Consider the following 21,508-nt stretch of genomic DNA (forward strand, 5'->3'; position numbering starts at 1 on the left):
GGTGGTCAGTGCACATCATAGCAACCAGTCATTCAGTCAGTTTGTATATTACCCTTTTATTATATAAGATAGTCCCATTTGTTTATTTTCTCCTTTGTTTCCTTTGCCTTAGGTGATGTATCTGTAAACATATTGCTACAAGAGATGTCTGAGATTTTGCTGCCAATGGTTTCTTCTAGGATTTTTATGGTTTCACAATTTACATTTAAGTCTTTCATCCATTTTGAGTTTATTCTTATGTATGATGTAAGTTGGTGGTCTAGTTTCATTTCTTTGTCCAATTTCCTAACACCATTTATTGAAGAAACTGTCTTGATTCCATTGTATATTCTTGTCTCCTTTGTCAAATATTAATTGAGTGTAATGGCTTGAGTAAATTTTGGGGGTCTCTGTTCTATTCCATTGATCTTATGCCTGTTCGTGTGCCAGAATCAGGCTGTTTTGATTAGAATGGCTTTGTAATATACCGTGATATCCAGTATTGTGATCCTTCCAACTTTGTGCTTCTTTCTTGAGATTGCTGTAGCTATTTGTATCTTTTCTGGTTCCATATAAATTTTTGGAGTATTTGTTCTAGATCTGTGAAATGTGGTGTTGGTATTTTAATAGGACTGCATTGAATCCATAGATTGCTTTAGGTAATATGAACATTTTTAATGATGTTGATTCTACCAATCCATGAATACAGTATATCCTTCCACTTATTTATATCTTCCTCTATCTCTTTTTTCAACATCCTGTAGTTTTCTGAGTATAAGTCTTTTACTTCCTTGGTTAAGTTTATTCCTAAGTATCTTCATTTTTTTTGTTGCAATGGTCAACGGGATTGTTTGTTTAGTTTCTCTTTCTTAGAATTCATTATTGGTGTATAAAAATGCCATAGATTTCTGGGTGTTAATTTTGTATTCTGCTACATTGCCAAATTCATTTATTAAATATTAGAGGCCCAGTGCATGAAAATTCATGCACTGGTGGGGCAGGGGAGGAGGGGAGTGCCTCAGTCCGGTCTGCTCCCCTCACAGTCCAGGAGCCCTCAGGGGCAGGAGGCAACCCGACAATCAGGGGAAGGCGATACCCCCATCAGACTTCTGCTGCTGACACTGCCAGCAGCATAAGCTTTGGCCTAGCCCTGGTTACCTGAGCCTCAGGCTGGCCCTGGGAGGCTGGGCAGTAGCCATCCAAGGCTTGCCTACGCCTAGGGCCAGCTCTGGGTAGCTGGGGGGCAGAGGGAACTGGTGGACTCTAGAGGTAAGCATGCGGAGCAGCCGGACCTGCCTGGTAGTGGGCCCAGCCGTATCACACCTGCCGCCCCAGTGAGGCTAAGGGAACTGGGTACCGCCATCGTGTGGCTGTAGGTGCTGCCATCTTTGAGGATGTGGCAATTAACATAATGACTTCTTATTGGCTGTGGGTGCCACTATCTTTGTGACGGCGTGACAGTCAATTAATATATTCCCTCTTTATTAGTGTTTTTGGTGGAGTCTTTAAGGTTTTCTATGTACAATATCATGTCATCTGCAAATAATAAGTTTTACTTCCTCCTTTCCAATTTGGATGTCTTTTATTTTATCTTCTTGACTGATCACTATGGCTAGGACGTCCAGTACTATCTATATATATAAAAAATTAATATGTAAATTGTCCCCACGGGAGTTTGAGTAGGAGACCAGGAGTTCAATCACTCACTACAACATGTGCTGACCACCAGGGGGGAGTATGGAACAAAGGAAGATCCTGGCTGCAGCCAGCAAAGGGAGGTCTCAGGCACAGCCAGCAGCCAGGGAAGGGAGGCCCCAACTGGTGGCCAGCAACTGTGGAAAGGATGCCCCGCCCTGCAGGTGGAAACTGGCTAACAATAGCCAGCAGCTGGGGAAGGGAGGCCCCAGCTGGCAGCAGGAAGGTCCCAATCGATCCTGATCACCAGCCAGACCTAAGGACCCTACCCATGCATAAATTTTATGCACTGGGCTTCTACTGTTGAAAAAGGGTGGTGAAAGCAAACATTCCTGTCTTCTTCATGTTCTTAGGGGAAATGGTTTTAGTTTTTACCCACTGAGTATGATGCTCGCTGTAGGTCTGTTATGTATGGCCTTTATTATGCTGAGATACTATCCCACTATTCCCACTTTGCTAAGAAGTGTTATCAAAAAAGGATGTTATATTTTTTCAAATGCTTCTTCTGTGCCTATTGATATGATTGTATGATTTTTGTCTTTCAATTTGTTTATGTGATGTATCACATTTATTGATTTGTGAATATTGTATTCCAGTATGCCCTAGAATAAATCCTACTTTATCATGGTGTATGATCTTTTTAATATATTGGTAGATCCAATTTGCTAATATTTTGTTGAGGATTTTAGCATCTATATTCATTGCTTTTTAATAACAAAAGACTGGAAACAACCCGAGGGCCCATCACTAGATACTGCTAAACAAAAGATAAAAGGAGTCCACAGTGGAGCACCAGCTGGCAAGGATCTTTTCACATACTGCGCCAAGATATATATCTGTGAAAAATATGAGCATACCCTACACTATTGTAGTCATACTGACCAGTGGTTTCCTGGAGTGTCCCTGATGCCTTTTTAAGGAGCCCTGAGCTCAACATAACTTTCACAACAACACTTTTTAGTTGCCTTCTTCATGTTGTTACTCCCAGGAATATACAGAAGAGTTCCCCAGAAACTACTTGACAATGTGATATTTGTCACTTTGATGGCTAATGGAATGTGTGCTTATAAATTCTATGTTTTCTAGAATTTCCTAAAGTCAGCTCATGAAAAGATAATCAACATCAATAGTCATCAGGGAAATGCAAATCAAAACCACAGTGAGACCTCACACCCACTAGGATGGCTACACTAAAAAGGCAGACAATAACAAGTGTTAACAAGGATGTAGATATTTGGACCCTCATGCATTATTACTGCGGAAGCAGAATGATGTAGCTGCTGCAGAAAAACAGTTTGGCAGATCATCTGGTAGTTAAACAGAGTTACCATATGATACAGCAATTCTACTCATAGGTATACTCCCATGAAAAATGAAAACATACATCCAAGCAAAAATATGGACATATTCACAATAGCTAAAAGGTGGAAAGGCAATATCAATCAACAGATGAGTGGATAAACAGAATGTGGTCTATCCATAAATGAAATGTTATTCATCCAGAAAAAGGGATGAAATATTGACAGCTGCTACTAAATAGATGGACTATAAAAGCACTCTGTTAAGTGACAGAAGACAGTCACAAAAGACCACATATTATATAATTCATGTCCAGAATATGCAAACCCATAGAGACAGACAGTAGATTGATGGTTTCTGGGGGGCTCAGAGAAGGAAGAAATGGGAAGTGGCTGATACAGGCTGTGTAGTTTCTTTTTTTGGGCGATAAAAATGTTCTAAAATTAGAATTCTGGTGATATTTGCACAACTGCGCTAAAAACTACTGAGCTATACACTTAAGAGGATGTTACGGTACGAGAATAATATCTCAATAAAGCTGTTTTAAAAGAAATAAAGAAAACATAGTTTTAGAAGTTAAAATAAAGAAACCTACCTGTTAGGTCTGATCAAACAATCAAATTTATATCTCCTCTCCTGAAAAACTGACCTTTAGATCATTTTGCAACCCACATCCCCTTTAGCTTAGACCTCATTCCATTTGCTAAGACCAGTAACTTTCCCCTCTGGATTTGCCCAGGATTCAGACCTGCCCAGATAATTCCCCACCAAAAGAAGCTCTCTTCTAGTCCTTTAAAATCTCTGACTTCCTGGGTGCTGGTGCCATTTGGGGGCTCAGTCCATCTGGTTTCCAGATGATCTAATAAATTTTTAATTCTTTACCACTTTTGGCCTCGTATGTCCCTCCTTCGGTGACCCTAACACCACTGAAGGCCTAGCCTTGGCCCCAGACACCACAGCTGTGCAGTGAGCCTATTTGCCCAAGTGCCTGGCACAAGTCATGCTCTGGGAGACAAACGCAGGGAGAGCTTGGCTACAGGCAACACAGACCCATTGCTGCTCCCAGAACTCCCATGGAGGCCATGAACCTACCCCCTCTACTGGGACACTGAGGCCCCCTGCCTCGCCATACTGTGACCTCCAGAAAAGCCCCTTCCCCTCTTGGAATGCCAATTTCCCTTCCATAAAATAGAAGGACCACACATATTCTATCGAGTTTGCCACAGGGTGAAACTCTAAGCTCTGACAGGTGTCCCAGCAGAGAACCCAACCAAGCTGCCAACCAGGGCTGGTCAGGCAATAAAATTGAGGCAGGCTGGCCCAGCAAAGGGCCTGACAATAATCAGTTTAAATGAAGCCTCTTCTCAGCTTCTCTGATGGCCAGCCTATGGCTATGGACCTAGTGTGCCTACAATTACCAATTTTTAACAAAAGCCACAAAGCTGAAATTTATGTAAAGTTTCCCAATTTTTAAATGTTGTAACACAATTCGAATGCTTACAAACATGCTTTGCAGAAAGAAGTTTACAGGGAGACAGATGAGAAGTACATGCACCCTTTTAGGAGGGCAGGCCAGCCAAGGTGGGGCCAACACTGGTTTCCACCCCTCCCATCCAGAGGTGCTAGTTCCCATCACAGCCCAGGGGCTATGCACACCATTTTACCAATAAGGAAACGAGGGTTCAGAGGGATGATGTCCCATACCCCAGGTCACACAATGACAGTGGACTCACTGTGGACCTGCAGGGGCTGGTGGGAAGCCCAGGTTTCTTGACTGTCTGCCCTGGTTCTGGTGGCTCCCAGAAGGCCCTGACAGAGTCACACTCCCATTTCAAGACCCACGGGGTGGGGGTGATGAGGGGAAGGACTCAACTGTAAGGTCTCCTCCCAGTACTCTGCTGCTGATCAGAGAGATGCTCCCCAAGCCCTGCCCCAGTCTGCCTCAAAAGCCTTGAGTTCTTGCATGAGGCATTTTGTTGTATCAGACATAAGGTCTGGTGTCTGGAATCACACCCTGGCTCCTGCAAGTCCCAAGGCTGTGCTCATGGGCTCCTTATATCTCACATACTGTGTTTCCCCAAAAATAAGACATCCTCCGAAAATAAGACCTAGCCCATGGAAAGATAAGACATCACCTGAAAATAAGACCTAGCTCAACTTTGGGAGAAAAAATTAATATAAGACACTGTCTTATTTCCGGGGAAACAGGGTAGTTTAGTTTCCACAGGACAATACTAGAGGGGAGAGGGCAGGGTCCAGAGGATCCTTTGGGAAACAGGATCCTCTAGGTGTGGTACGTGTACCCCCAGGGGTACGGGAAGAGTTTGGTGGGGGTACGCGTTGCACCGGAGTTTGGTGGGGATATGCACTGCATCGTGCTTAGCTGCGCCTAATTCTACGTTCTCATGAGTACGAGGGGTACTCAGCGTTACAAAAATTATAGAAGGGGTACACATATGTCAAAAGTTTGGGAAACACTGCATAAGGTGAGCTCCTACTCCTGGGAAATCTTGGAGACCCACAGACCTTAGGAAGGCCCAAGGCTAGTTCCTGGGCTATATGGTGATGGAGGGAAAACCCTGCTCCTGCAGTCTCCTCCCTGCACCCAGAAGGGTGCTGCGCAGCACAAATAAGGTAATACCATCTCCGGTCTGGCACCTAGAGGTCTCCGACACAACTAAATCTTCATCCCAACAGCCTGGACCCTGCCCCTCCCATCCGCTTCCAGCACCAGCCACACAGCTTTCTTATATATTTTTTTTGTTGTTCTTTTTTTCCCCCTTCTTTTTCTTTATTGATTAAGGTATTGCATATGTGGCCTTATTCCCCCATTACCCCCTACCTCCTATTCATGCCCCCACCTCCACCCCTGTTGTCTGTGTCCATTGATTAGGCTTATATGCATGCAAGTAAGTACTTTTGGTTGATCTCTCCCCCTTACCCCCACTGTCGCTTACCTTCCCTGAGGTTTGACGTTCTGATTATGTTTCTTGCCACTGGGTCTATTTTTGTTCATCGGTTTATGTTGTTCATCATATTCCACAAATAAATGAGATCATTTGATATTTATCTTTCTCTGCCTGGCTTATTTCACTTTGCATAATGCTCTCCATCTCCAACCATGTTGTTGCAAATGATAAGAACTCCTTCTTTTCTGCTGCAGCGTAGTATTCCACTGTGTAGATGTACCACAGTTTGTTAATCCACTCATCTGCTGATGGGCATTTAGGCTGTTTCCAAATCTTAGCTAATTCATGTTTCTAGTTTCTTGGGATATATTCCTAGAAGTGGGATGACTAAGTCAAATGGGAGTTCCATTTTTAGTTTTTTGAGGAAACTCCACACTGTTCTCCACAGTAGCTGCACCAGCCTGCATTCCCACCAGCAGTGCAAGAGGGTTTCCTTTTTCTCCACATCCTCGCCAGCACTTGTCATTGTTGACTTGTTGATAATAGCCATTCTGACAGATGTGAGATGCTACCACATTGTCCTTTTGATTTGCATCTCTCTGATGATTAGTGACTTTGAGCATGTTTTTATATGTCTCTTGGCCTTCCTTCTGTCTTCTTTTGAAAAGTGTCTATTTAGATCAGTTGCCCATTTTTTTATTGGTTTATCTTCTTTTGTTAAGCTGCATGAGTTCCCTGTAAAAGTTGGAGATAAAACCCTTATTGTTGATATCATTTGCAAATATGTTCTCCCATGGAGTGGGCTTTCTTATTGTCTTATTGATGGTTTCCTTTGCTGTGCAAAAGCTTTTTATTTTGATGTAGTCCCATTTGTTTATTTTCTCTTTAATTTCCATTGCCCTGGGAGCAGTATCAGTGAAGAAATTGCTTCAGCATATGTCAGAGATTTTTCTGCCTATGGATTCCTCTAGTATTTTTTTTAAAAAATCAATCTTTATTGTTCATATTATTAAAAAGGTTCCTTATTTCTTCCCCCACTCCACCAGGTTCCCACCCCACCCTCCGCCCTCCCCACCCCCATTGTCCTCATCCATAGGTGCACAGTTTATGTTCAGTCTCTTCCCCCCTCCACCACTCCCCCTTTCCCCCCAAAGAACTGTCAGTCCACTCCCCTCCCTTATCTCCGACTCTACTACAATCAACAGCTAATATTGTTCATCAGGTTTTTCAATCTCCTTTTTGTTGTTGTTGTTGTTGTTTTAATTAATAAACTTTTACACTTCTAAGAATAAATTTTAAAATCTAATAATTTTAAACCTTGTTTTTCCTGCCCTGGGAACTGAGAAACAAACTTGTTTACATGTAAACTTGCCCTTAGGCTATCAAAAGGTGTAGCCATTCAAATGTAAATGAACACATTGTTTAAAGATAGCTGCTGGTTGGAATTGGATTACCTGTTCTGGGTGGGAAGGGCTTGTCCTCCCCTTTCTCCATTAAAATTAAGATGTTAGCTTTAAAACCTCTTTTTGCCAAGAGACCTTAAACTTTCAGAACTTTAAATTTTTCAGGTAGTATATCAGTTACTTAGCATTTTCTCAAATCAATAATACCTCCACATGCCCAAGGATACACTACACACAAAAGACATTTCCAAATAGATCACATGTGTCAAACACAAGGCCCGCGGGCCAAATCCAGCCTGCCAGGCCTTGCAATGTGGCCCGCACCGCGCTGTCATCACTGCACTCCGCTGTCAGTTTATGACATTGTCAGTTTATGACTGTTCAGTAAACCATTGGGCCCGCGATTTAGGCTGGATTTTAGATTTTGGCCCCTTCTCTGATTGAGTTCGACACCCCTAAAATAGATCAACCAACCTCATCCAGACCCCACACAAGGCACTCACAGATCAACACCCCAGCGCTATACTAACTGAACACATCCAAATCTAAGCCTTCATCACTTGATTCAGCAGACCCTCAAGTTCCCCCAAAAGTTTCCAGCCATGTCTGAGAGGCAGCCCTGGGGCATGGGCAGGTGAGGAGCGAGCTGTTCTGGGCCTGGTCTCTGTTGCTCTCGGCCTGGCTGCTGCTGCTCCGGGACTGGCTGTTTCAGACCCGGCTGCTCTAGGCCTGGCCACTCCGGGCCTGGCTGCTGCTGCTTTGGGCCTGGCTGCTTCGGGCCCAGCCGCTTCAGGCTTCAGGCCCAGCTGCTCCGGGCTTGGTTGCTGCTGCTCTGGGCCTGGCTGCTACCAACCTGGCTGCTTCTGACCCAGCGGCTCTGGGCCCGGCTGCTCTGGGCCCTGGCTGCTGCTCCGGGCCTGGCTGCTCTGGGCCCAGACGCTCTGGGCCTGGCCACTCCTGACCAGGCTGCTCTGGGCTTGGTTGCTGCTGCTCTGGGCCTGGCTGCTCCCAACCTGGCTGCTCTGGCCTGGCTGCTCCGGGCCTGGCTGCTCCGGGCTTGGCTGCTGCTGCTCTGGGCCCAGCCACCCGGGCCTGGCTGCTGCTGGTCCGGGCCTGGCTGCTCCCAACCCGGCTGCTCTGGGCCCAGCTGCTCTGGGCCTGGGTGCTCCGGGCCTGGGTGCTCCTGGCCTGGCCACCCTGGGCTTGGCCGCCTCCGCCCCAGGCCTGGCTGCTGCTGCTCTGGTTCTGGCTGCTGCTGCTCTGGGGCCTGGCTGCTTCTGCTCCAGGCCCGGCTGCCACTGCCTTGGGCCTGGCCACTCTGGGCCTGGCCGCCGCCGCTCCAACATTCTGTCCTTTTTTTTTTTCTTTTTTTTTTTAAACGCATTTATGTTGCAATGTTGGCTGCTGAGTTGAGTTCTGATTTAGTCTTCGATTTTTCAAGATCTTCTTTCTATTCTTTCTTAAGTAATTTTGCTATCTTTTGCTATAACTTGATTTCTTCACATTGAAAACTTCTTCGGTTTCTTCCTCCTCGTCCTGGAAGCTCAGCAGGCTGGCTCGTGGTGCCCCTTTGTTCTCCACGGCCTCCTGTGTGGCTTCAGCCTGTTGCCGGGGTCGGCGCCGCCCAGGAAGCAGCCCCCGGCCTCGGCTCCATGGCCTGCAATCAGAGGTCGAGGGCTCAGAGGCACCTCCCCCCGGGGGCCCTGTCGCCCGGCTCCTTGCCGGTGCCAGGCTTGCCAGTGTCCGTCAGCGGCTCCTGCTCCTCATCACGTTCTTCCCAGTCTGGAGCTTTTTTCTCCTTCCCTCTAGGGCAGTCTAGCATCAGAGTCAACAGACTGTCTTGTGCGCGCAATGTGCGCGACTCCGGGGGCTCTGCTTTTTGCTGCTCCCCCGGGACTCTGCCTCAGAGCCCAGGCTCCCTCTCTTTAAGCCTGGGTCCCCAGGGACTGGCCTAAAACTGGGGTTCAGAGCAGTCGGAACTGGGGCTCAGCACAGCTGGAGCTTTTGTTTCCTTCCCGCTAGGGCAATCTAGCATCAGAGTCAACATTCCTTCCTTTGTGGGCAATGTGCATGACTCCAGGGGCTCTGCTTTTCGCTGCTCCCCCGGGATTCCGCCTCACAGCTCCGTCTCCCTCTGTTTGAGCCTGGGTCCCCAGGAACTGGCCTAGAACTGGGGTTCAGAGCAGTCGGAACTGGGGCTCAACACAGCCAGAGCTTTTGTTTCCTTCCCGCTAGGACAATCCAGCATCAGAGTCAACATTCCGTCCTCTGCGCGCCATGTGCGTGACTCCGGGGGCTCTGCTTTTCGCCGCTCCCCTGGGATTCCACCTCACAGCCCCGTCTCCCTCTGTTTGAGCCTGGGTCCCCAGGGTCTGGCCTAGAACTGGGGCTCAGTGCTGCCGGTTCTGGGGTTCAGCCCAGTCCAGGGCTTTTATTTCCTTCCTGCTAGGGAACACCAGGCAGACACCCAGCCTTCCCCTCCTCTCCGGCGCAGCATGTCTCCATACCTTAGGCTTTTACAGCTCCTCTGATTTTCCTTCTGGTTTTCTCTTTCCTTCTTGTTGTAGAATTTTTAGTCAGTCAACTACCTGTAGCTCTGGGCAATGTCCATTTTATATTTTAGTTATATTCCATTGAAATTGTTGTGTGCGGCTGTGGTTAGGTGTTTACCTGTGCAGCCATCTTGGATCCTCTCTCCTCTAGTATTTTTTATGGTTTCCCATTGTATGTTTAAGTCCTTGATCCATTTTGAGTTTATTTTTGTGTATGGTGTAAGTTGGTGGTCTAGTTTCATTTTTTTGCACATTTCTGTCCAATTTTCCCAACACCATTTATTGAAGAGACTGTCTTGACTTCACTGTATGTTCATGCCTCCTTTGTCAAATATTAATTTAGCATTGTGATTTGGGTCCATTTCTGGGTTCTCTATTCTATTAAATTGTTCTATATGTCTGTTCTTGTTCCAATATCAGGCAGTTTTGAGAACAGTGGCTTTGTAATAGAGCTTGATATCTGGTATTGAGATCCCACCAACATTATTCTTTCTCAGGATTGCTCTAGCTCTTTGGGGTCTTTTTTTATTCCAGATGGATTTTTGGAAAGTTTGTTCCAGGTCTGTGAAATATGCCGTTGGTATTTTAATGGAAAATGCATTGAATTTAGATTGCTTTGGGTAGTATGGACATTTTGATGATGTTGAGTTTACCAATCCATGAACATGGTATGTTCTTCTATTTGTTTATGTCTTTCTCTATCTCTTTTTTCCATGTCCTGTAGTGTTCCACAAATAAGTCTTTTACCTCCTTAGTTAAGTTTATTCCTAGATATCTTAATTTTTTTGGTGCGATGGTAAATGGGATTGCTTTTTTAGTGTCTCTTTCTGTAAGTTCATTATTGGTGTATAGAAATGCCATAGATTTCTTGGCATTAATTTTGTATCCTGCGACATTTCCGAATTCATTTATTAAGTCTAATAGTTTTTTGATGGAGTTTTTAGGGTTTTCTATGTCCAGTATCATGTCATCAGCAAATAGGACAGTTTTACTTCATTTCCAATTTGGATGCCTTTTATTTCTTTTTGTCTGATTGCAATGGCTAGTACTTCCAGCACTATGCTGAACAGGAGTGGTGACAGTGGGCATCCCTGTCTTGTTCCTGTTATTAAGGAAAATGGTTTTAGTTTTCGCCCACTGAGTATGATGTTTGGCTGTGGGTTTGTCATATATGGCTTTTATTATGTTGAGGTATGATCCTTCTATTCCCGCCTTGCTGAGAGTTTTTATCAAGAAAAGATGTGGGATTTTGTCACATGCTTTTTCTGCATCAATTGATATGCCTATGTGATTTTTATCTCTCAATTTGTTTATGTGATGTATCACATTTATTGATTTGCGAATATTGTACCATCCTTGCATCCCCAGGATAAATCCTACTTGGTCATGTTGTATGATATTTCTGATGTACTGCTAGATCTGATTTGCTAGAATTTTGTTGAGGATTTTGGCACCTACTGGTATGTTCATGAAGGATATTGGTCTGTAATTCTCTTTCATTGTGTTGTCTTTATCTGGTTTTGGTATTAGGGTGATGCTGGCTTCATAGGAGCTTAGAAGTGTTCCTTTTTCTTGAATTTTTTTGAATAGTCTGAGGAGGATCAGTTTCAGTTCTTCCCTGAATGTTTGGTAAAACTCCCCTGTGAAACCATCTGGCCCTGGGCTTTTGTTTGCTGGAAGCTTTTTGATGACTGCTTCAATTTCTTCTAACTATATCAGCCTATTGAGATTTTTAGTATCTTCCTGAGTAAGTTTTGGAACCTAGACCCACCTCTTCCTACACATGTGTCCTTGGGCAAGTGGCCTGAATCCCCTCTGTAAACTAAGAGAGTGGCTATGAGAATTAAAGAGTTAATAATCACACAGAGCTTACAAAGGTGCCTGGCATAGGCATAAGCACTATATGGTGCCTACGATTAGCATAAAGTTATTTGAGTTTAAATAGCTTCAGACTGTCAAAGCACTGAGAGACCCCTGCCCTGCAGAATCTAATTAACTGAGGCCTTGAGGAAGGGGCTTCTTTCCTGCTGCAGCCCTGAGACCTGCAGAGGTGGTGCTGGAGTCTTTTCCAGGAGGACGCTGCCTCCGGATGCTCTGAGAGTCTCAACTTCCCAGGGTTCTCAGCCTGTGGCCCAGGAGGGCAGCAGAGGTTGGAGATGGTGTGCTTACCAACCCCCTTCATCATGCCAGCCCAGCAATAGAAACCCCCCTCACAAAGCCCCCTGAATGACAATAGCCAACACACCCCTCTGCCGGGCCCACAGAGCAGGCATGTGGCTTCCATTAGGCCGCATCTGGACATGCTCAGAGGCAGCCTGGATCCCTGGCAGGGTTCCGCTCAAAGACAGGAACCCCGCTCCCCCCCAACCAACCTCCCCCCACACACACACACACCCTGCTTTCCCCTACCTCTGCCCCAGCCAGGCCTCGGGCAATGTTTAGAAACCTCTCTGGGCCCCAGGGCTACCATGGCAACAGGGCTGGGGGTCATTTCCAGCCCCATGTCCCACCTCTCAGCAGGCCCCCAGTCAAACAGGGCAAAGCCACCTCCCCAGCTTCTCCTCACAAAGGGCCCTTCCATCACTGGGGACCCTCCGCCCCCCAAGTCCTCTCCCACAACAGCAGTCAGGGACCTCCAAGACCCCACTTCTCCAAAGATGCTCAACTGGATACATAACCCAGCCCCTATCAGGCCTCCTACCAACTCCCCCTGCACATGGTTGTGACGTGTGTGCCTATCAGTTTACAACGTGTGTGCCTATCAGTTCAATTCCTCCTCCCCAAGGAGATCTCAGATAGGGAGGGCTGTGTTTGCCTTTCTCACTACACTGCTTTTGGCACAGAGTACTCCCTAAATATCTGTTGAAGAGATGAACAAACTGAAGAAAGATAATGAGTAATAATGGCTAATATTTTAACTACTCAGCAAGTACTAAGTTCCCTGCCAAGCACTGGACATGAAAAGGACACGTACATGGGCATATGTAGGAGGCAACTAATCAATGTGTCTCTCTCATATCTCTCTTTGTGTATTTCTCACCTCTTTCTCTCTCTCTATCTCTCTCCTCCTCCTCCTTCCTCCCTTCGTCCCTCCGTCCCTCCCTCTCTCCCTCCGTCTACTCTCTCTAAAAAAAAAATAAATGGAAAAAAATATCCTCAGATAAGGATTAAAAAAACAACAGCCCCATGAAGCAGGGACTTCTCTGCTGCTTAAAGATGACAAAACTTGGGCACAAAAAGATAAGCCATACACCTAAGTTACACAGGTGACAGGTGGATACTGGGTAAGAACAAAGGATATATGGGGGTGATGGATGGTAACTCAGTCTTTGTGTATCTGACCATGGCCAAGCTACTGGGTCCCATTTAAAGCCACCCCTTTCCCCCACCCCCATATCAGCCTCCCATTCCTTCCTTCCCCACGCACCAAAAGCTGCAGCAGCCGACACATCCTCATACCCTGATCGTTCTCTGTGCATGTGTGGGGCTTCTGCTAGGACAGCCTTCACAGGCGATAAGGGGCACTCAATTAGAGACCACTACCCACAAGCAGCCTCATCAAAGGCCAAACTCCAAAAATCCACTGAGAAAGCCCAGGGCAGAAAAGAAAAGGAAAAACCAGGGATCTGAGAAGAAAGCAATTATCCAGGATTCTAGAGGCAAGAAGTGGGTAGAGGTCAGGGCTGAGTCTATTTTGGAAACCCTAGGGGCTACATGCTCTGGAGCCAGGTTCCCAAGCCTTCTCATTACAGCCCTACCTCAGCCCACACACTCTCCTCACTCCCCATGAGCCCTGGGTCTGGTGGGAAAGAGACCCCGGAAGCTCAAGGTCCTGGTCCCAGCCGACCACTCCCATTCTGTGATCTGGAGCCACTAGACCTTGAAATGAGCAGAAAGATACCTCCCTGGCTTGGGGGGAGCATCAAGTCACAGAAATAGGGCCTGGAGCATGAACTGTGTGCCTACCTTCTGTAAGCAGGCTGGGTGCAGAGCCCTCTGGACTTTTGAACCACCTGGACTACAGGTCAGAGGAGCCTGCATGTGCACAGGCTTTGCACACAGCTGCTGCCTCACAAGGCCTATAGCACTTGACAGATGGGAAAGGGGGCCCAGGTCAATTAAGAGACTTGCCCAAGGCCACACAGCTGTGGGCATCAGGGTGGGTCAATGGGAATGCTGCAGAAAACCCAGAGTCCCCTCATGCCCCAATCTCCAAGAAGCCTTCCCTGATACCTCCCAGGCACCCCCCCACCAGAGCCCCCATGTGGTCCATTCCTGCCTCCCCCAGACCCCACCAAGACCTGTTCATTATTTATACCTAATAAAGGTTTGTAGAGTTATTGATATGGGACTGAACAAGACATAGACCCCCTAGTTGTGGAGGGAGATCACTAGACAATGAGGTAAGTCCCCAGAACACCCTCAGTGGGAATAAAGAAAATGGAGCTGAGGGGAGGGTCAACAAGACATAAAGATTCAAGGAAGGCTCCTAAAGGAGGTACACCTGTGCTCGTTGAAAACAGTGAATAAGTGTGTGGAACAGAGGGGAGACAATGCTGCACGTTTCATGGGGCAGCAGGGGAATTAGGGAGGAGAGGGATGACTGCTAGAGGGGTGGCCACCGAGCTTTTATTGATTCACTCATTCATTCACCCAGGCTCTGCTGAAGCTCCAGTTACACAGCAGAAAGATGATAGATGTGGTCCTTCTGCCCATGGCATTAACGTTCTACTGGAAAAAAATTATAGCAAGGTAAGAGGAAGGTATGGTGTTTTTTTAGTTGGGTGCCCAAGGAAAGCCTCTCTGGGAAGATGACCTTGAGCAGAGAGCAGAAAGGAGGAAAGGGATGAACCAAATGGACACCTGGAAGATCATTTCAGAAAGAGCAAGTGGCAAGTGCAGAGGTTCTGGGGCTGCTATGGTATCTAGACTGGAGGTCAGTGGTGCTGAGCACAGTGAGTAAAAGGAAGGGTTGCTATGAACTGAATGTTTAACCCCCACCCCATACCTGTGTTAAAACCCTAATCCTCAATGGGATAGTTAGTATTGGAGATGAAGCCTTTGGGACATGATCAGATGAGGAAGGTGGGGTCCTCATGATGGAATCAGTGTCTTTCTAAAAAGAAACAAGAAAGAGTTTGCTCCTCCTGTAATGTTATCTCAGATGAGATGTATCCTCACCTGCTCTGCCACATGAGGACACAATGAGAAGCTGGCCATCTGCAAACCAGGAAGTGGCCCTCAACCCAGCCTTCACCTTGGATTCCCAGCCCACAGAACTGTGAGAAATAAGTGTTTATCATTTAAGTCACCCAATCTATGGCATTTTTGTTGTTGTTATAACAGATAAGACAGATGGAGACAAGGGTGATGGAGGCGAGATGTAAGATGTGCAGGGTCTGTGGTCCGGGAGGGCTGTGGATTCTACACTGAGTAGGTGGAAGCCAAAGCAGGTGCAGAGCAGAGGAACTAGAACAACTGTGTGTTAACAGAACCAATTGGAATATGTGCCAGACATGGCCCTTGACTTTCAAAAAGAGCCCCCATGTGAGACTATGTGCCCTAGGCCAGTGATTCTCAACCTTTCTAATGTCACAGCCCTTTAATACAATTCCTCATGTTGTGGTGACCCCCAACCATAAAATTATTTTCGATGCTACTTCATAACTATAATTTTGCTACTGTTAATGAATCCTAATGTAAATATCCGTGTTTTCTGATGGTCTTAGGTGACCCTGCTAGCAGTTATGAAGTAGCAACGAAAATAATTTTATGGTTGGGGGTCACCACAACATGAGGAATTGTATTAAAGGGTCGTGACATTAGAAAGGTTGAGAATCACTGCCCTAGGCTGTCTTCTCAGAGACCAAGGTCACAGCCATACCTGGAAGGATGTGAAACTCATCACCTCCTGCTGGGGTACTGTGGACACTCCAGGCCCCACCCGCACTTAGTAGGACCCTCCTCAGGGACCCCAACCCTGTGAGGGTGCCTATTGGGACTATGACCACAGCCATTCCATGCAGATAGCCCAGCACTGACTTCAACAGGGACCTCACCTGTACCCACCCACTCCATTCCCAAGAGCTAAGCCAAGGAGAAAGGGGTATCTAAGCTCATGCCCTAGTGTAGGGCCCCCAGACTTAGCTTCCCCTGACCCAGGCAGCTGTACAGAGACCTAGGCAGTTACAGGGCCCAGGGCTGCCTTCCCTGGACTGACTGCTAGGGAGAAACTAAGAAAGAGGCTTACCTTCAGGGTCACCTTTGGGGACAGAATGGACAGAGTTGGGGTCAGTGTCCTCCTCTGGCCGAAGATGGGGCAGAGCTGGTGGCTGCTTGGGCACTTCCTGGATAGGTAGGACCTGGGTGGCCTCATGGGGAGGTGTGGTCAGGATGGTGTAGCTGCTGGGCTTTGTTGGATTTCCAGGAGAACTTGATGTGGCCTGAGACTGGAGGAAACTGGCTGTGCTTGACCCCAGCATGGGGCTGGCTCCCCCCTGTCCAGTACTTTGTGGCATGGCCTGGGCATCCGGGATAAGGTTATCTTCAGGCCCTGCCCTAGCATCTGACTTCTCCTCTTGCACAGGGTGACTGGGCCTGGCTGGGCCTGCACTGGGAGGTGCATCAAGCCCCCTGAGGCCACCTGCTGCAAGTGGCTCCCTGACAGCGATGTCCTCCCTCTCCTCCCCCCCAGCCACCTGGCTGTCCTCCATAACTCTCCTGGCTTTGGCTTGAACAGGAGCTGGCGGACCCAGGGCAGCAGCCGCTGTTGGCCTGAGGAAAACGGCCAGCCAAGGGGTGGCCTGGATGGCAGACAGTGGCTGACTTCCTCCTCCCAGGGTGGCTGGGGCCCCTGTGCTTGCCTGAAGCTCGCCTGCTAAAGCCACTGCAGCTTCTGCTTCAGCCACCTCCTGGTCATAACTGTAGGGGTCTTCGTAGTGCCGCTCAGGTTCACTCTCCTCAGCATCTGAGAAATTCCCACTGGCGACAGTGGGCATGGCCTTGGCATCTCCATGGCAACTGGGGACCTGGTAGCAGATGAGCTCACCACCGGTGTCAGGACAGTGGCAGGCCTGGCATGGTGGCAGGTGTACTGTGTGACCAGCAGCATACTTGCGGCCAGTATGCACACAGCCCACTTGGCCACATTGCGGGCAGCTGTCAGCTGCCACCACAGTTTCAATGCAATTGGGTGGGAGCTCAGGGCACAGCATGAACTGGCAACTGATCTTGCCGCCACCTGGTGGGCAGGAACACTCAGTGCTGCCAAAGTCCACAAAGTAGGACTGGCCTGCGGGCACACGGCCACGCACAAAGCCACCCTGCAGGCAGTCGTAGTATTGGTAGCCCTCGCAGGCACAACCCTGCTGCACGCACGTGGCACAGCAGGCGCCCGGCTCCAAGGCCTCCTCGATGCAGTTCTCCAGCGGTGGGCACTCGACACCTGTGCAGTCCTGCAGTGGGGCTGCTGCACCAGTGCTGGCGCCCAGGGCCAGGGCCAGTGCCAACCAGGCTCCTACAGGCTTCCAGAACATCACCATGGTCCACAGCCAGCCCAGGAGCAGCCCAGGTGCCACTTCGAGCCAAAAGGTCCCCTCTCCTGCAAGGCCCTGGGGGAATCAGAAAGGACACCTGTCAGCACCATATGGGACCTACACATGAAAACACATGCACTGTCCAGGCACACACATCTGCACATGGCTGGATAAAGCCTCGGGCTCTTTCACTCACTCACACACATGCACTTATCCCCATGTCCCCATGTCCCCATGTCCCCAAACACAGTGTCTGGCGGGGCAATGACAGAACAATGGCCACTTAGTGTCTGGCACAGCCAGGAATAAAGGTCTGCCTCTGCCAGCCACTCAGCTAGCAGATACTGAGCAAATCCTCTGTGCATGAAGCCTTCTAGAACTTGGGGTTTATTAGCAAACTAGAGGCCGGTGCATGAAATTCATGCACTCAGGGTGAGAGGTCCCTCAGCCCTGCCTGCGCCCTCTCACAGCCTAGGAGTCCTCGGGGGAGCAGGCCTAAGCCAGCAGTCGGACATCCTTAGAGCTACCGCAGAGGTGGGAGAGACTCCCGCCACTGCTGCTGTGCTTGCCAGCCATGAGCCTGGCTTCTGGTTGAGTGACGCTCCCCCTGTGGAAGTGCACTAACCACCAGGGGGCAGCTCCTGCTTGAGCATCTGCCCCTTGGTGTTCAGTGCACGTCATAGTGACCAGTCATTCAGCCGTTCAGTCGATTTGCATATTAGAGTTTTATAGAGAGACACTAGAGGCCCGATGCACAACATTGGTACACGGGGGGAGGGGGTATGCCCCCCCAGCCCAGCCTGCACCCTCTCCAATCTGAGATCCCTCTCACAATCCAGAACTGCTGGCTCCCAACCACTCGCCTGCCTGCCTACCTGATTGCCCCTAACTGCTTCTGCCTGCCAACCTAATCACCCCCTAACCACTATCCTGCCAGCCTGATTAATGCTTAACTGCTCCTCTGCTGGCCTGATTGCCCCTAACTGACTTCCCCTGCAGGCCTGGTCACCTCTAACTGCCCTCTCCAGCTGACCTGGTCATGCCTGTCTTCCCCTGCAGGCCTGGTCACCCCCAAGTGCCCACCCCTGCAGGCCTTGTAACTCCCAACTGCCCTCCCCTGCCAGCCTGGTCATTCCTAACTGCCCTCCCCTAACTGCCCTTCCCTGCCAGCATGATTGCCCTAACTGCCCTCCCTTGCTGGCCTAGTCACCCCTAACTGCTCTCCCTACTGGCCTGGTTGCCCCCAATTACCTTCCCCTACAAGCCTGGTCCTCCCCAACTGCCCTCCCCTACAGGCCCAATTCCCCTACATGCCCTCCTCTGCCAGCCCAGTCACCTCTAACTGCCCTCCCCTGCTGCCATGGTCTCCCCCAACTGCCCTCCTTTGCAGGCCTGGGTTCCTCCCCTGCAGGCCTGGCACCCACAACTGCCCTCTACTGTCAGCTATCTTGTGTCCACATGGGGTGGCCATCTTTGACCACATGGGGGCGGCCATCTTGTGCATTGGAGTGATGGTCAATTTGCACATTATCTCTATTATTACATAGGATAAGACAGACTTCATGGCCATTCTGCTAGCACTGACCCTCTGATGTAGGCAGGGAGATCATAAACCCACAGCAAGTCAGTGGGTTTCTGAATGTGATAAGTACAATGAAGAAATAAATAAATGAGAGCAGGTTAATGGGACAGGGAATGACTAGGATGGAGTGGCTGCTGGCTTTGGGTGTGAAATAGTTGATTTTAGCCAGGGTGGTCAAATAAGGATTCTCTAAGGAAGTGGCATTTGAGCTGAGATCTGAGTGAATCAATGGAGACAACCACCTGAATGTCTGTAGGCAAAGTATGTCAGGCGGCAGGAATAGCAGCTGCAAAGGACCTGGGGCAGGACCAGAAGGAGGGAGGTGAGGAACAGTAGAACATCACCACTGCTGAGTGAAATGAGCAAAGGTGAATGTGGTGGCAGCTAGATCATGCGAGATTTAGGTTACAGTGTGGGCTACTGGAAGCCATGGCCTGAAATGACTTGATGGGACTCTATTAGGGCTGCTTTGTTGAAAACATAGGAGCTTGTCCAGAGCCGAGAAGCCAGTCATAGGAGACGGGAGAGGACAGTGGACAGGGGAATTCTGAAGTAGAGTTGACAGGATTTGCTGCTAGACTGGATGGGTGTAACAGGAGAGGAGTCCATGATGAGCCCAGGTTTTGGGCGAAACACCTAGAAGGATGGAGTTGCTGCTTCCTGAGGCAGGGAAGGCTGTGGAAGGATGGCCATGGACCCACAGGGGAGACATGCAGCTCAGTTTGGCAGTACTGAATTTGAGAAGCCCAGGGATCATCCACGTAAAGATGGTAAGAATGCTACCAGGGACAGGAGTCTATGCCCAGGCCAGGGTCCAGGGGAGTTGCTGAACTCCAAGAGGTAACATGCATATCCCCCAAGCTGAGAAGCCACTCCAGGAAGGTGGAGGGCTCCATTCAGCCAAGTTGATTCAGAATTAGTCTCAGGTGAACTAGGCCTGCTGTCAACAGTAACAAAGTCAGTGACTCTCCATGGAGGTGTAGTGGACAGCACCGAGACCCTGAGTCAATGTTCAACAGTGTCATTTAAAAAAAGAAACATTTTGCCGAAACTGGTTTGGCTCAGTGGATAGAGCATCGGCTTGCGGACTGAAAGGTCCCAGGTTCGATTCCGGTCAAGGGCATGTACCTTGGTTGCGGGCACATCCCCAGTAGAAGGTGTGCAAGAGGCAGCTGATCGATGATTCTCTCTCATCGATGTTTCTAACTCTCTATCCCTCTCTCTTCCTCTCTGTAAAAAAATCAATAAAATATTTAAAAAAAGAAAAGAAACATTTTCAGACCTCAATCTTCCTCCCACCCTCCTTCTGCCTTTCCATTCATCACACACTCACGTGAACAATACATCCTAAGAGGGAAATATTCCCACCAGAGGTTGGCAGGCTCCTCCCAGAGGACCTTTGTTGCAAGCCAGGCCCGCTATACCCCACCCACCCCACCGTGCATTCTCCTACAAGTCAGTCCACTAGGTCTGCTCACCCTCTCAGCCCCCACAGTGACCTGGCCTTGGGCCTGGCCCTTGGACCCCATCCCCCAGCATCATGCTCTGCCCATACTCAGGTGATTCCATATCTTGGATTCACCCCTGCCCCAGGCCCAGAGTGATGATGAGGAACATTAGAGCCTGACTTTATGTTTTCTTTGTTTGCTATGCGAATCTAAGCAAGGCCCTTGCCTCTGAATCTCGACTCAACATCTGTGTACAGTGAAGAGGTTCTACCACACCTTTGGCGCTGGCCAGGAGGCCACAGGTACTATCTAGCCCATGACTACACTTGTTTATCCCACATGGTGGGTTTTTAGTTTTAAAATAGTTACCAATTGGAAATGTGCACATGAAAATTCAACTCCTCTTAAAAAACACCGAGCCCTGGTCACCCTAAGATGTCACACAGGACATGGGGGCTCTCAGGCCCACAAAGCCCACATGCCTTTTCCACTCATGGTGGCAGGGTGTGTTTGAGATCAGAGTTTCCCAGGATCACCTCTGAACTAGGAACCCATGATCATTCCCACTGTGGCCTCAGCTGGGAGAGTGGAGGTCTGAGCCCTGCATGCTGCTCAGAGCCCCTGGTACTATCTAAAGGTTGTGTGCCCATCCGTGAGGGGGCGGGGCCAGCTGGGATATATCTGGAGGAGGTGGATGTGTAGAGAAGCGAGGACATAGCCTCAAGAGGCCCTGTTAGATCTCTACAACTGCTCTAGATTGTTCATGGGCCCATGGGTGTGTATGTTGTGGGTGGAGAGTGGGGGACAGGCACACTCCCAAGATGGGAGCTCACCAGGCCCAGGGAGAGGCAAAGCAAAACCCACACAATCTCTGCCCTATTCCTGACAACTGAAAAGCTGGCTAATGCATGCAGGTTAATTATAATACGATTACTCAATTCCCGGCCAAGGGCTTGTACCTGGGTTGCTGGTTCAACTCCTGGCCCCAATCGGGGTGTGTGCAAGAGGCAACTAATCAATGTGTCTCTGTCACATCAATGTTTCCCTCTCTCCCCCCCCCCCCCCCGCCCTCTCTCTCCCCTCCTCACTTCCTCCCTCCCCTCCAC

At 48.7% G+C, this 21,508-nt stretch overlaps 1 protein-coding gene across 9 annotated transcripts in view; it reads right to left on the reverse strand.

The window, feature by feature from the left end:
- The window catches only part of FBLN2 (fibulin 2), a 99,822-nt gene that overhangs the window by 57,349 nt on the left and 20,965 nt on the right, over window positions 1–21,508 (reverse strand). For all 9 annotated transcript variants that reach the window (XM_084872426.1, XM_084872422.1, XM_084872421.1 and 6 more), the window contains exon 2: window positions 16,088–17,447. In XM_084872426.1, coding sequence (XP_084728552.1) covers window positions 16,088–17,378 — 1,291 coding nt within the window. In that variant the 5' untranslated portion in view covers window positions 17,379–17,447. The remainder of the gene's footprint in view (window positions 1–16,087; window positions 17,448–21,508) is intronic.

This window comes from Pipistrellus hanaki, assembly GCF_964339955.1.
Source record: "Pipistrellus hanaki genome assembly, chromosome: 2".
Taxonomy (NCBI): Eukaryota; Metazoa; Chordata; class Mammalia; order Chiroptera; family Vespertilionidae; genus Pipistrellus; species Pipistrellus hanaki.